The sequence below is a fragment of the Equus quagga genome, chromosome 15, assembly GCF_021613505.1.
Source record: "Equus quagga isolate Etosha38 chromosome 15, UCLA_HA_Equagga_1.0, whole genome shotgun sequence".
Classification (NCBI taxonomy): Eukaryota; Metazoa; Chordata; class Mammalia; order Perissodactyla; family Equidae; genus Equus; species Equus quagga.
This window is the reverse complement of record NC_060281.1, coordinates 7,368,131-7,384,579: the sequence shown is the minus strand read 5'-3', so window position 1 is coordinate 7,384,579 and position 16,449 is coordinate 7,368,131. Positions and strand designations below refer to the sequence as shown.

At 44.1% G+C, this 16,449-nt stretch overlaps 1 protein-coding gene across 1 annotated transcript in view; it reads right to left on the bottom strand.

The window, feature by feature from the left end:
- Positions 1 to 16,449, bottom strand: part of EYS (eyes shut homolog) — a 1,407,877-nt gene that overhangs the window by 58,643 nt on the left and 1,332,785 nt on the right. Inside the window, 3 exon segments of the mRNA XM_046639782.1 lie at positions 4,789 to 4,963; positions 9,730 to 9,874; positions 10,704 to 10,870. Coding sequence (XP_046495738.1) covers positions 4,789 to 4,963; positions 9,730 to 9,874; positions 10,704 to 10,870 — 487 coding nt within the window.

Genomic DNA, 16,449 nt, shown 5'->3' with positions numbered 1-16,449 from the left:
TACCCTGTGCTTTCCTTCAGGAACACAGCTGCCCATCGCCCTCAGTCCCTCAGGAGGCAACTTTAAGGGCAAGCAAAGTGCAACTTAAATGAAGTCAAATCTGCTTAAAAACACTTTGCACCAAACACACATCCACATAGGGCTATGTTAGAGCTAAACGAACCCTTTCATTTTTATTGTTTTAGCCTCCTAACGACAGGAATGGTTTGCCGTTTCTCTGTTGCATCGGACGGAGCTCATCCCAGAGCACAAAGGCCTTACATGGACCCTGCCTTCCTGGTTGGAGAAGCTGGGCTGGAACAGAGCTGGGGCTGTGGGCGCTGAGGGACTGGGAGCCGGAAAGCCCAGCACCAGGTCGCAGCCTTAGGGGGCCCCACCTCCCTCCTTACTCGGCAGGAGACGCCCCTTGCAGAGCAAAGCAATGCTCTCCACCCCCAGCTGTGAGGAATGGAACTAAAGGCAGCATTTTGAGTTAAAAAAAAAAATTCGTACCATTAAGCTGTGCATAGTTAAGACATTTTGCCCAGCTTTGAGATTTTGCTTTTAAAATTGATTCTAACACCGTGAAATTTATGCTTCTGGGTTAGGACTTTTCTCTTAAGCATTTAAAAAATATTTTAACATATGTTAGCTGTTTCTCAGGAAAAGACTGAACCTTAGCTTAGAGCTGTCTATAATGTTACCTAGAAATTGAATGTAATATTAATCTGTTTCAGGTGAAAAGTAAAAGAGTAGAGCCATATAAAACTAAGAGCCTGGCTGGGACAAGGATAGAGGAAAACTTCTTAAACACTGTTGAAAAGTATGTTACAAAGAACACATCAATTTCCTTTAAAGAGGGGACTTTATGATGGAGATTAGAGCAGAATTACAAAAACTGTCACAAGTAATACAATTCTACTCAAACTCCTGCTGCCACTGAAGCTCAATATCCGTGAGTGGGAACTTTCATATTTTTAAACAGCTTTATTGAGGTATAATTTGCATGCCATAAAATTCACCGAACTTCAGGGAGCCATAATTGGATTAAGTTATATAATAGTCAGAAGAGCCCCTTCTGACTCTACAGTAAGGCTTCACATGTAGTAACTAATATAGTAAATATTTTTTTATGTCAAAAAGAGAATATCAAATGCTGGTCACAATCTGCTAAGATTCTAGAATCCTGTCAGGAAACTTGTCAGAGGTACCACTCCCATTGTACGTTATTACTCACGTCTATTTGCTATTTAAATCAAGGTTCTCAGGTTAAGTCCGAGAGACACAGCTTTCCACTCAGACGGGTTATGAAATCCCCAGGGAATGTGTTATGAGGTCACGTACTTCCAATTTGGAGAACATATCAAATGCCAATTAAAAAGAATCTCAACATCTTAACTTTTTAAAAGGAAGAATAAATGAACAGATTACATCCAGCAGATAAAGATATATTTAGCACTTTAATCACCTTACCTAAATTATTAGTTGCCTTTAAATTCATCTCTTACTATTTAGGTTCTGGGGAGGCGCTTGACCGGGAGCTGGAAGGGTTGGTTTTGGGTCCTGCTGTACTACATCCTAGGTGCTCGTGCATCCTCTTGATTCACTTTTAATCTCTGGGGCTCAGTCTCCCATCTGTGAAACTGTACTGGGATATCTGCCCTAATTTCGGAAGTTTTAATTAGGAGCAATGGAAATAATGTATGCAAAACATGCTTCGTTAGCCACAAAGTGCTGTGCGATTGAAAGGCATTACTGTTATTATCACAACTCAAGAACATTTTCTATATAAATCAAAATAATCTGCAAACAGTTCTGGGCATCTCCTGGACGTGGCACCGTGTATCCCAGATGAACACACGGGCTCTTCCATTGGAACGGAGCCCTTCGTTCCACATGGAACCGGGAGGAGTCGGGATTTATTTCCTGCCTGCACCTTCGCTTTACATGCTCTCTTACCGCCACTCCCCATTCTTTACCACAGCATTCTTTATTATTCTCAGTTTATTTATTAGCACATGAAAAATAATAAAAGAATGCTAGTCAGTCTCCTGGAGATGACCACATTTCTTTAGATGAAGTGAGGTAAAGTTGAGCTTCTAAATAATTAAGCTTAGTTATAGAGCAGATCAGCGTTCATAAGTTGTAAAGGAAACTAAAGTTTTCATTAAAAATTGTAAGACAGGGGCCGGCTCCGTGGCTGAGCGGTTAAGTTCACGTGCTCCGCTGCGGTGGCCCAGGGTTCGGATCCTGGGCGCAGACATGGCACTGCTCATCAGGCCACGTTGAGGAGGCGTCCCACATCTCACAACTAGAAGGACCTGCAACTAAGATATACAACTGTGTGCAGGGGGGGTTTGGGGAGATAAAAAAGAAGAAGAAAAAAAAAAAAGATTGGCAACAGTTGTTAGCCCAGGTGCCAATCTTTAAGAAAAAAAAAAAAATTGTAAGACAAAATCGTAATGGTAAAGCTAATGCGGAAACACACTGCTCCGTGACAGGGGCGGCCCAGGCCTCACAGTTTGTTCCTAACTCTTCCATGGACTTGGTCAAATTACACATTCTTTTCTTCAAAGATTTCCTTAAAATTCAGCTAACACTTCCCACCTGTTATGAAGCACACCCGGAGTCTTGGCCCTCCCACAACACATCAAGCCTTTTCGTACTCGGTTTGGATGAATTTACATGGGACTTCCTGCTAACCCTCGCTCTCATCTCATATTCTGTCAGTCACAAAATACCATGACATTTCCCTGCAATCTTTTAAATTAATGTTTTCCTTTCCCTTTCTATGGCTATTTATTAGAACCAGGATCTTAACAATGTGCTTCGATTTCCAAAACTGTCTCCTAGTTGTCTCCCAACATGCTGCAAAGGGACGTCGAGGGGATTTGCCAGTGTCTGTCTTGCCCATGGCTCTTTTCTGCCCTGGAACTGTTGTCTCCTTCTTGACATAAATCAAATCTGTTATCTATCATGTAAGTTTCTCATTCTTCCATACATCCTCTGCCCCATTTCTCATAGCTAATCAACATAATACCCTGTGTAGTCCATTTGGCTTCATTATCATGACCCATGGGGCCACCTCACTTGTCCTTAAACTTGTGTGTGGTTTTTTTTTTTTTTGTGAGGAAGACTGTTCCCCATCTTCCTCTTCTTGCTTGAGGAAGAAGCAAGATGCTGCCATAGTTTGGCCTGATGAGCAGTACTAGGTCCATGCTCTGGATCAGAAACTGAGAACCCCAGGCTGCTGAAGTGGAGAGTGTGAACTTAACCGCTACACCACTGGGCCGGCCCCCTTAAATTTGTGCTTTTGCCTAGAACCTTTGGAATGAAGATCCCTCCCACTTTTTCATTGATTCAGCAAGGTCTTAGTAAATGCCTACTCTGTGCTAGGCACTCTTCTACATGTGGGGGATACAATGATAGCATGCGAGAGCAGGCCCATTGTCAGAGAAAAATAATAACCTATAAACAAATAAACAAAACCAGAGAGTGATCTATTATGAAGAAAGTAAAATATGACCATATGATAGAGAATGATTCCTGGGCGGGGTATTTTGGGCTTGATCTAAGGGAGTGCCTTTCTGAGAGGTGAGCCAGTGACAAGAAAGAGGCAGCCAGTGGAGACGGTGGCTAGGGTCCTCCAGCCGGAAGACCCAGGGCATAGGTCCAGGCGCAGGAACCAGCTTGGTGTGTTCAAAGGACAGCTGCATGCTAACTGGACCTGAACACAGGGAGGGAGGATAAGAGAGACCGTCTAAGAGATTGCGGGGGCCAGATCACGCAGGGCCTGATGGGTTTTGTGAAGGGTTTAGATATTGTTCTTCATGTCCTGAGAAGTCACTGGAGAGCTTTCGGTAAGAAATAGGAAGATCTAATGACCAGCTTCTCTCTACTCCTCCCCCAATCAAAAAGCCTTTTCTCACCAGCCCGGTGCACTGCGACTGGAAGTTGTTTGAACTCTGCACTTCGCTTTCCAACATTTTCCATGAGGAGCTGGAGGCGGATTGTCCAGGGAGGGTAAGGGATTCACTGGGGCTTTTCAGACTAAGACATGCTCCTCCACCCCCATCTCCCAGGGGGGCTCTGATGCCCCACTTCCCCACTGCTTTGCAGGGACCAGCCAAAGTAGAGAGGTGCATCACGCCTGCTGATGGGTCCTGGGGGGCACATTTTGAAAAATACCTTTCTAGCTGTCTCATACATGAGACGTAAGAAATTCACGAATAGCTAGAGGGTAAGAAATGGAAGGACAGAGCTTACTTCCCTTTTCTCGGGCATGTTCGCAGAGCCCCTGATATACTCCGTATGCACAGAGATGCTCAGCAAGAGCAGTCATTGATAAGACAACAGTCCTTCGTTCTTTTCTTCCCGCTCAACAGGCCCAGGTTTTGCTTCCTGGTGAAGTCGTTCAGAAGTCAAATTGCGCAGCTTTGCTAGGGTCCACCTAGAGAGGGCCCCTTCTAAAGGAGCTCGGGCCCAAACGTGAACGCAAAAAACAGTATGACAATCCTTGTATCGTTAACATTTCTGGCAACAAACTCAACACTATGAATTTAAGATAGATTTCCCCTGGTGCCTGGAATGAGATTCAGTGATTCATTTTCTTGTTTAAAAGAGTCGAGAAGAGGCATGAATGCTGTGCTGACCCTCTTTAGGTGCCTTTATCCATTCCCGGTCACCCAGCACGTCTACAGAAAAACATTTTAACTATGAGCATCAGTTTGTGCTCCTAGTTGCGTGCGTAGAGCACCAGTTAGAATGTAAATAACCTGCTGCTTTCTTTCCGAACAATGTCCCACTTACTGAACAGCCCCGCCGCTCTCCACGCACGCCCCGCCGTGGCCGCAGCGCCCGGAGCCGCAGGCGGAGGCGCCGCACTGGCCCACGCTGCGCCCGGCGGCGGGGCGGCCCTCGGGGTCGCCCAGGCTTCGGAAGCGGCCGTTTTTCCCAGTGCGGACTCGAAGACTGAAGATACACCCTTGGAAGAAAGGGAAACATACTTCATATTAAAAAATGGGAGAAGTAGGTAAAACAAGAAGACAATGATTTTTCATATTTAAAGTAGCATTCTTTCAACAGAAAGTAACACAGGTCAGTTTTAAGAAAAAAATATAAAAACAGAAAATCATGGAGAGAAAAATAAAACATCGTCTACAATATTGTTACTCTAGAGAAGACAATTATTAACATTTTGGTGTATATATATGTGTGTATGTATATATATACACACAATATTACAGTATTTTTTTATGCTTAGTTGTATTTTCTTTTAAACAAAAATAGAATCATACATTAACTATATAATATCTATACATTATATATATCTATATTGTACCAAAAACTTGTGTAGCATAAGTACCATCAACTCTTGTCTCATAGCATTAACTATTTTTAAATGATGGCGTAATGTTCCCTTATATGATAATATATTTAATCAACCTTCAATTATTGGACACTTGACTCATTTCTACTTTTTTACTACTAGGAATAATGCTATAATGAATATCACTGTATGTATATCTTTGTGCATTTGCTAATTATTTTCCTAGTGTCAATTTCCAGAAGTAAAGCCACTAGAGCAAAGGACATGGATGCTCTGCGTGTGCCCAAGTGTCGGGGAGATCTTGCACAATTATTTCCCGCCGGCCAGTCCTGGGACACCTGCTCGTTCACAGGCGCTGTAATGCAAGAGATTAGCATCTGCTTCATTTTAAATGAAAGAAATAATAGAATGCTCTTTGCTATTTTTAATTGGGGTTGAAAATCTTTTAATAAATTTATTAATCTTTTGTAATTTTCCCCTTCACTTGCTTATTATGTACTGTTTTGCTCTATTCACCCTTTTATTTATTTATTTTTTTAAGACTTTTAAATTTTTTTCCTTTTTCTCCCCAAAGCCCCCCAGTACATAGTTGCATTATATTCTTCGTTGTGGGTCCTTCTAGTTGTGGCATGTGGGATGCTGCCTCATCGTGGTTTGATGAGCAGTGCCATGTCCTTGCCCAGGATTCGAACCAGTGAAACACTGGCCCGCCTGCAGCAGAGCACGTGAACTTAACCACTCGGCCACGGGGCCAGCCCCTCTATTCACCCTTTTAAACATTTATTTGAAAGATCTCTTTGTATAATGAGCATATTAGATGTTTGTCATATATTGTAAATACTTTCTCCAGTTTAATGTTTGCTATTTAATTTTGCTTATGGTGGGGTTTTTATTTTTATGTAGAGAAGTTTATCATATGTATGTTGTCACATTTATCTTTTTTTCCCTCTGGGGATGTTGCTTTGCACGTGCTCTTAGAGAGGGCTTTTCCGGATATATATATACTGTGTGACCTCACTTCCATGGGGGATGTGAAACCTACCTTTTGCAGAGTGAAATGCGCTCAAACCTCACTGAGTGCCAATTTTTTCACCTTTAAAATGAGGACAAAAATAACTATTCCATGGGTTAAGGGGAATAAGAAAATATATGTAGATTGGCCAGTGCAATGCTTGGCAATGAGCAGGTCTTGTATTCCGCTGACCACCTGCACCCTCTTCTGCGTTGTCTCAGAAATTCACTATTTCCTTTATTAAAAAAAATCCTTTTCGGCGAAAATTGTGGGGATGCTAATATTAGGTTTTTGTAGTTTTTATAATCATTCACTGGAAAAAAAAACTTTAAGTGACTATAATACGTATTAATGTCTGAGAGTGTTCATTCTAAACCATTTCTCTTTTATTTGGATAAATGAAATGCTTTTGTTAGGAAGAACTGCTGAAATATGTTTTTGGCTAAAAATGTTTTAATGCTATATTTAGAGAAATATTTAGCTAATACAAATAGTTGTATGTTTTCATATCCATCAACATAACATACAGTGTAAAGGCAGTTACAGTGGAAGCCATTTGTAGAGTATACATTGTATAATTTCACTCCTGTTTGTATAGCAGACAAGACCTAGTCTGCTTAGAATAGCACCATCAAACAGGTCTGCAATACATATATCCTGCATGTGAGAAAGACTTGGAGCCATGAGCCACATGCATATTAGAAGTAAGGCTGGCTAGGTTCCAAATAAGTGATTGCTTTTCCTTTTTTTGGACAGTAAGAGAATTTTAAATTAAGGCACTATACTCATTACTTTTCCCTTATGGGCTCTGGTTTGAAACATCTCAGGCAATTAAAAAAAGAGAGAGAAAAGTTTGCTAGTAAGAAACTGTACTGACAGTGTAGGGTATTTTTAGGTTGGAATAACGTCTTCATTACAGTGTGGTTAATGAATCTGAATCTAGTTCATGCCCACTCTATTCAGCTGAGTAATAAATATTTAATAATCCCTGTGTCAATGAACACCAGCGGCTGTAACACTAGAATAACAGGTAGATGGGACTCCAGATTCCCCCACGTTCACACTAGTCAAAAGTAATTTTTAATTCTCTGTCAGGATTAAATAGGTCTGCCAGTGAAAGTAACAGATCTTAGGACATTGAGGAAAGCCATGGTTCTTCTCCCGCACAATTGTGGGCATGATTTCAGGAGATTCAGGGACCCACCGAAGCCCATCCATGACCCTGAATCTGAGAACGCTGCAGCTCTGTAGCAGCTGTAACTTTTGAGAGAAGGGGAGAAGTCCTCTTACTAGCACAGGTAAAACCCTAAGACCCCATTTGCCTGGCATATGTCCCTTATTTAATCTGGAGAAGAGTTAGATAATCTCAATACTTCATGAACGTCGAAGGTTGGAGGAAAAATAATAGCTATTATAAATCATTTCTAGAACAAAAAACAAATGGCTTTATCAATAGTAAGGATTTGTATTTTACACTGAGAACTTCTGGATTAGAGATATTTATCAGAAGTGTTTTTAGAAATGTGAAATCAGATAATATTTTACGGTGTGACTTGATCACTATTCTAAAGACCAATGTGATAACCTTAGCCTAATTACTAAATTCCTCCATAAAACTCTGTATTTGCTTTGTTATGGTTAATTACAATAACAGCTTCCGAATCTGGGGAAGCTTACTGAAATGCAAAGTTTTAGACCCCATCATAGAGATTTTGATTAAGTAGTTCTTGGGTGGAGTCCAGAAATTTATATTTTTAAGAAGTTATCCTATATCGTTCTTGAGAGCCAGTGGAGGTCAGCTTTCGGGAATCATAGGTTTAGGGGCTAGTTGCAATCTGGTTGTTAAGGTAGGTGAGTAAAAATTGTCCATAACTTGCAGCATATAGTAAATACTGTTCTATAGCAGAGGAGAGGTGGACATCAAGGGAGGATTCAAGGATAAAGGAGAAAATTAGGGGCTTCCAAGGTCCTGAAGCTTCCACAAGACCAGATTCAGTGGCAGTTACCAAGAAGACCCACCCAAGATGTCCATCGTTAGGAAGAACGGTGCTTCCAGGAGTGAGCAATCCTAGTGTTTCTGTCAGAGGAAGGGCCAGCTGTGTGTGCTGAACTCAGGCTGATTAACACACTTGAGGAGGAAATGACATCCTTTCCCTTGAATATAATGTTTTTAAAAACCCATTGATTTCTTATGCCCTTACAACACTTTTCAGGTTATTTCCTGCTGTGAGAGAACTGTTGAGCTCTGTCTTACATTTAGCATAGTACCTTACTAGTTGTTAAACTATTCTTTAAGACACACTTCTGAGAATTAGCACTGATTACGCAGTCAAAGAAAAAGTTTCTTTGAGAGCCTTGTCAGAATGAACTAATTTTCTTGGACTCTGACCTTGTATTAAGTTGAATGAGCTGTGTTGCTTTCACGTGTTTCAAGCACACGGCCCCCTGCATCCGTGTTCAGGTAGAAGATAGTGAAAGGGCAGAGGAGGAAGCTGCCAGGCAGGCAGAGAACTCAACCACCCGAGATGGCTTCTGATGCAGCCCCCATCTCACAGGGATGCGCGTCACGTCCTCATGCCTATTCCTTGATTTCCGATGGAGAAAATCACGGGTGAGTGGCTGAGGACACTATTATGAGCAGATCCTTGACCAAATATTCTGGAACTGGGATCCACCAAAAAGCTTATTTTCACCAAATGCATTGTTATAGCAATTCAATCATGTCTTTATTTTATAACTTTACTATGAATCAGCTTTATAGGGAAGGTCTGAGTCTCTGCTGCTTTCTGAGCACAGGGAGACAGACTGTGGCAGTAAGATTGCCTGCCCACGCATGATGTTCCCACTTAATCCTCCTGGCTTCTGGTGGCCTCTTGGGGCCACAACTCAGGGGTGTGGATCAGTGGGCTGCAGACTGTCTGTCATCTTTTACATCAAGGACATTCCAAAGTTAGATGGAGTTTCAATTTCCCTGGGACTCCACGTGGTCCACCCTGCTCACCCTCTCCTGAAAAGCACCCATGTAAAATCCACCCACACTCCTGACCCCCGACATCATGCTCTGCTTTTCCTCTTTTCCCTGCAGAATTTATCACCTTACTCCGCTATGTAAATTTTCTATTGTATTTAGTATTTATTTTCTGTTCGTTCCTTTGCCAACCAGAATGTAAACTCGAGAGCAGGAATCTTTATTTCTTTCCCTGAAACATCCCGAACGCCTGGTACACAGGGAGTGAGTAATTAATCACAATGAATGAATGCTCTTCGTTAAAATCAAACTTTGATCAAGTCCAATTAGAAAGAAATCCACACGGCTGGTTTGGGAACTAGAAGTATACCCTGTAAAAAACTTTGTCTTTTCTCAAATTTTGAAACAAGTAGGTAGAGTGTGAAACCATCCAGGCCTCACCTTGAAAGCCATTTTTAAACTCGGATCCATTCGGTAAGAGCTCTGGAGTATATTCATTGTAGCCGCCGACATAGAACTGACTGAAGACGTTGAGACCAACCAGTCTTCCTGGGGCAACGATGGATTTATTTTTATGATCATCTACCTTCAAAAGCCAAAAAATTCAAAACCTATTAAAAAAGAATTAATTCCCCAGGGTGAACGTTAAGATACTCTTTTGTTATTTCCCATTAAATTGGCATGAAAAATTTACAAAGACCCGAATTTTGAAGAAATAAGAAACACTTCACCACTCAATTCTCTGCGTCTCTGCTGGTGTCCGTTACCACGGATGTATTAATATAGCCGTCGGGGTTTTGCATTTCAATGAAAATCACAGTTCCTCAAAGATTAGGAGCTGGCATCCCGCTGGTTTTCCTCCATCTAGCCTTGCCCCCCTCTCTCATCTATTCTCAGTACAACCACTAGAGTCATTTATCAAAAAATGGAAATCGACCATGGCACCCAACCCCACTTCTTAAATTTCTCGGTAGCTTTCCATAGTCCTCTGGATAAAAATCTAAACTTCTTAGCATGACATCTAAGTCCTTTGATGATACAGACCTTGTCTACTTCTATCCATCTCTTGCTTCCCCCCACCTGAAAGCCACACTGAATTACTTGCATTCCTTAAGCCCACAGGGGCCACTGTTCTTTTTCTGAACTCCTATTTACTTGACGCTGTGCTTAAGTATCACCTTTTTTGGGAAGCATTTCCTGACGCTCTCCCTCACCTTGTCTGTGTTGGGCATCCCTCTCACTGATTCCCACACCGCTTAATTGCACCCATCCCTCTGGACCTCTGTTGCGTGCACTAGTCTGTGAACTTCGTGAGGGTGGGCGGCGTGGCCTATTCTCTTTGTCTGTCAGCACAGATCCGACAAGAGAACAGAGCTTGGTAAGGTTGTGGGGCGGGTGAGGGGATGGCTCTTTACCTTTAGCCAGCCCATTTGGAGGAACCTCCCCAGGCGGACTGCGTGGATCCCAAGGCTCCGATCGAGGGGATCGCTACTGACACTTGCTATGCCAGATCCCAGGTTATAACTGTAAACCACGCGGCCGTCTCGCAGACCCACTGCCAGGAAGTCATCTCCGTTGAGCCCTGGAATGAGAAGATGTGGGGGCAGGCTCACTGAGAGGAACTCCGGGGGCCCAGTCAGCTTTGTTTTACTGCCCGGTTCTGCCTTGTAGACCAATGCGTAAGTTGTAACAGACGTTTAGCCTGTTGTCGGCGCTCTGCTATGTGCGTATCTGGGTATTAGCATTCGCAGCCCCAGAAGCTGTCTGAGTACTAGGAGCTTTTCTTTGAAGCCATAAGGGTTCTGGTCAACCCAGGGAAATGATCGATACCTAAAAATTGGGGATTGAAATCTCCTGTTTGTCTGAATGAGATTGATTCAGTGTGCACTTTACCTAAGGAGAACTTTACAATGGAGTCAAACTGCTTTCGTAGTTCATGAGATTCAACAGATGGAGAGAACCTAGCTCCAGCTTTGAAGCTCTCACTATGATTTGAGGAGACTATAAGGAAGATTTATTTCTATAGCCGCTCAGGGTGTGTTATCATTGCTCTACTGGAGTAGCTCTTGACCACACCCCAAGACTAGTTAAAGGTGATGTTTCTCTTCTCCCTCGCTCTCCGTTGGTTCAGGGCCATCCGTGCAGAACAGTGAGATCCAGGCCCAGAGCACACAGCATGCAGCTCATATAGATCCAGGGGATAAGGGCAGGTGGCTGGGAGAGAGCCAGCGTCAGGCACTAGGGGAAGGTCCTGGCAGTAGGTCTGGTGGTGTTAGGAAGGTCGGGATGGTTAATGGTGTAGGTCCTGGCAGGAGGACAGAACACGCAAGGTCAAGGCAAGCTTCTCGAGCTAGGTGGAGGCAAGAGGTCTGTCCCAGGGAAGAGGGACCCAAAGACATCACCCAGTTTCAGAAAGGTGTGTTTGTGGACCTCAATACTGAGGTTTTCAGGTAGAGAGCTGAGCAAGGACTTCTGCTTGGAGGAAGAATATCCGGATGCCACAGAAGTAAGAGGGTTAATCACAGGGCACAAGCAGAAGCTAGTCGCTGGACGTGGACAAACTTCCTCATGAGTGTGCACTACCTCCCCCTCCTACACTTCTGGGCGGGGGTGGCTTGTCTGCCCCCTTGGCTTCTGTTAGACTGAGCAAGAAAAGGAGAGCAAGGTCTGCAGAGGTGGGGTTTCTAGAGAGTGTAGAGAGGTGGACTTCCTAAGGCGCTGGAAAGCGGGAGGCAGAAATATCATTTAGAGATACCTGAACTCCACCTCGGCTTTTCTCGTGGTTCTGCATGGCCCTGAGTTGGGTTATTTTTGGAAACTCCCTAGGTGAGTGTCATATGTACCACGGTTGAGAACCACTGTGTGAAGCGTCATGCCGTTGGCTAAGCATGCTGGGAACTTAAGCAAATCTCTATTTCTCTCTGTCTCTGGTAATTTCTTCCCACCTGCAATGCTGCAGCAGGTTAGCTGGGTTGCAAATTTAAAATAGGAAGAACTCCCAGGAGAAAACATAGACTCAGGAAGGCAGTTAAGCAAAAAGGAGAAAACCCCTGAGTAGAGATTGGAGACAGTCTCTCAGGCAGCTGTTTGAGTAAAGACGACACAGGAGAGAGGGCTGGAGAAGGAGAATTGTAAGAGATTTTTCTGTGCAATGTGAATGGGGATCCTTTTGAGACATTCTAGTGGACATCTGAGTTGTCTTTCCAATTGTCTGGGCTGTTGGAATGGAGATGGTGTTCTGCCCACTGCACTGGCTATGGGGGAGCAGGTGTATGTGAGCCATACCCTTCTACCTGTCTTGTCGCCGTTCTCCATCCTGAGTCACTGAGAACCTGTAGCATGCCAGAAACAACATTATTCTTTAGGGCCTCACAGCCTGGTTGGGATGAGATGGGAGGTTTGTCTCCATGCCACAGGGAACAGCGGAGAAGAACAGGTGGTGGTCATTATGACGGGGCGGGGGCGGGGAGGAGCATTAGGAAATTCAAAAGGAGGTGACTTTTGAGTTGTTTTCTTAGCTAACTCATAAAGTGGAAAACAAGATCCACTCGGTGGGTGAGGAGAGGGGTCCTTGCAGCTGAAGAGGGATGTTCAAGCAGAGGGAATAACACAACAGAAACCCAGCAGGGGCAGCGAACACGGCATGCTTACAAAATGGCTGGGAGCTGGGGCTGGCTGGCATTTAGTGTCCAGGGCAGAAAGAGGCATATCTTTAAGGGCCCAAACTACTACAATAAATGCTTTAAATATTTTCCTAGAGACTCTCAGGAGCCATGAAAGGATTCTGAATGAGAGAATTTTATTGGATCTGGATTTTAGGAGAATCTCATACAATGTGGAGGGCAGAACACACAGGCAGGTAAGGAATCTGTCTCATTGGAAGGTCATTCAAAGTGACTCAGGAGAGGAAGGAGTCAAGTCTAAATAAAGCAAGGCAGTGACAGAGGGGATAGAGAAAAGAAGAGAAATCTGTGTGTGGTTGGAAGGAAATCTTGAAAGGACAGGTCAATTTGGAGTACAGAGTTGAGGAAAAGGGAGGAGTTGAAGGTGGTTCAGAGGAATCTGGCTGAAAGAGCCACGCGGAATGGCAGAGTCGGTCCAGGAGACAGGAGCTAGGACGGGGGCAGTCGAGGGAAACAGGCTGACCTCAGCGTACAGACACTCCTGCCCATGGACACATCCCGGGGAGCAGAAGTAGGGACGCAGCAAGGGGTGGGGCGAAGGAGCGCCGGGGAGCCTATCAGACCATCCAGCAGCGGATCGCATCTTCTTTACAAGCCATGGGTCCACTGGGGTTGCTTGCCTTCCCTCTGCCACTCCTTCCACTCTGGACCTTCCCTCAGGGTCACCCCGGTGGTGGGTGATGGAGTAGATAAGAGAAAGAAAAGCAGTTGACACGAGGGCTGGCGCCTGGAAGGTGGACAGTATCTCAGGGACTTGGAATTGCTCCAGGTGGTGTTTTGCAAACCTGGAAGTCCGTCGCCATCACTCGGGAGCTTGTCAAAAGCACAGATTTTAGAACCTACCTTATACCACGTGGATGAGAATTATTGAAGGTAGGTGCTGGAAATATTTTAATGGGATCCGCATCTGTTTTTTTTAACAAAGCCTGGCTGATATTAATAACTCCAGGAGGGCCAGCGTGTGTGACCTGTGCTGTCATCCAGGGCTTCGTGTTCAGAAGGGCTCCATGCTTCGTTTAATGCTCTGCTGTCATATCTTGAAATTCTTTGAACTGTATTTTGAAAGTGAAGTCCATGGGACAATGGAGCTAGAGTGGGAACAGAGGTGACACATACGTGCAATATGCATGTTTGTGGTTTTTTTGCCACACCATTCACATGTTGGGTTTGTGATATTCCATGAGAATGGAATTCCCACAATGCTGGGAGTCCAGTGAGACTTAAGACAAGCACACGGTGAGTGTGTTACGTCTAATGACTGAGTAGGTGGGGGTGTCGATGACCCCAAGAGGCCATACCTTCCATTTGAACCAGAACTTGCTCAAGCGCAGAAAGGCACTGGTGGTCTAAGAAGCATGAATGACCAGGAGCCCGATCCTTCCTTCCTGACCCCTGTTACTTCCCTGTATAGCTCATTATTTACCCTGAAAGGACGCCGGAGAAGCAAAGAGAATGAGGGGGAAGCTCATGGTTCCTTTCCTTTCAGTCCTCCTTACCGGTCAGTAAGCCAGAGGTAGAGAGCGTCGACGGAATGTGTGGGGATCAAGAAGTGAAATAAAGACAGCTGACGTCACCATGTGCAGCATCTCCCGCTCTGGTGAGGATGTCCATGTGCCTGTACAAGCTAGGAAATACCCATTGTGTGACTGGGGGACTCCGCATGTGAATTAAATGCTCTTATATTTGCACTTTAAACTGGATAGAAAAATAAATGGTAAAATTCATGCTAATAATTTAATATTTTATTTTTTAACTTTGCCATAAATAGCAAATAAAAGACTATAAAAAATTGAGAGAACACTGAAGAAAGGAAAATGCTCTTAGTACCTTTAATGGCATTCTTTTCTCTGCTTTTTGAACAAGGGACCCTGCATTCTCATTTTGCAGTGGGCCTCACAAATTCGGTAGCCACCCCTGAGGGCCCTTTGTTACCTTCATAAAACAAACCAGGAAAAAAGGGCAAGATGAAAACTGGGTGGACCTGTGCATCTGAGGCTGTTGGGAGACTGTAGGGGGACGAGACCCTGGGACTTGTGGGGCAGGAGATCCGCCTCCGGGTCTGTGGGGTGATGCTGAGGCACATGCACCTCCAGGGCCACAGAGCTGCTGGGCGGCAGAGACTGCATCTGAAGACGGCCTGGCCGTAGAGCCTGCGCCCTCATCCACGGTCTGTGCGGCGGAGAAAGAAGCAAGTGTCCCACTGGAGCTGTGCCACCGCGCACCACCAGCACCCACTCTCTAAGGTTTATTTCTGAAGAATAAGGGGGACAATAGTATCTCATGATTTTTCTAAGGATTATGTGATATTTAAGGTGCAAGTATCAGCACAGTGCCTACCTAGCACAGAGTAGGTACTCAATAAATCCTTGTTTTATTCCTTTCCCTTTCAACTACAGTCTGACCTTAGCTTTGTGTATCAGCTTTTCTTCCCCTGTTGCATCAAAGCCTGGGAAGCAGGTATTCCTGGTCCCTGTGCTGGAACACCTATCTGGTCCCAGTTAACCTTTGGGTCAAGGACAGTAGTAGAATTTTTCTTTTTTCTTAAAACTATAACCCTGATTGCTTCAGTGCATTACTCTGATCCAACTAAAAAATTCTGGAGGGTCAATCATGGAGGTGACTTGAAGGTATGGTTTATTAGCATCCATTTGTAGGTCTTATGTTGCTTTCCTGTAATTTATTGTAATGGGAATTTCTTGGCTTAACAGCAGGTAATAATATAAGCACTGACATGTTTCAAACAACCACCAATGCTATAGACTAAATGCATTCTCAAAATCAGTGTTCTATTAGATCGTTATTCTAGGAATCTGTTTGAGAAATATGTGGAAGATTTGCATTTCTACATTTGTCAGTTCACAAAGCAACAGATGATATTGTGCATTTATATCACTATATAGGGATTCTGAGTATTGACACAGTGAGAGTTTTTCATGAAAAGAACTGGAACTAAGCTCACTTGGCCTGCTGAGCACAAACCCACAGTGAATCCTAATGGAACCAGGGTCAGGAGGGAGATCTCAGACAAGGCGAGAAACATGGGTTTGATCTCCCTCAGGAGCTGGCGCCAAGAAGGAAGGCTTTGGAGATGACGCTGTGCGAGTGATAAGAGGGGGAGGAAGGAAACAATAGCAGAGGCCTTGGGATGAACAGGAGTCAGGAGTAAGAAGCTCTAGGAAGTGAATAGACACCCTTTAGAATGTACAGAAAAAAACCCCAACTTGGTCTTCCTTTGACTGGAAAGAAAAGTTGTACCTTAATTCCACAAACACTGCAAAGCAGAGAGCTCTGAAACAGGGTGGTTGTGGCCAGGTGTGTTTAGCATTATGTAACAACCACTCATCGCAGTGGTTAGGGGAAATCTCGTGGTGGGGGGAGATGAGCTGCTGCGGTCAGAATAGCATCTGGCCTCATAAAGGACAGAGAACGGTGACTTAGCCGCAAAGCAGGGACTCAGTCTTCGTGAAGAAAGGGATGG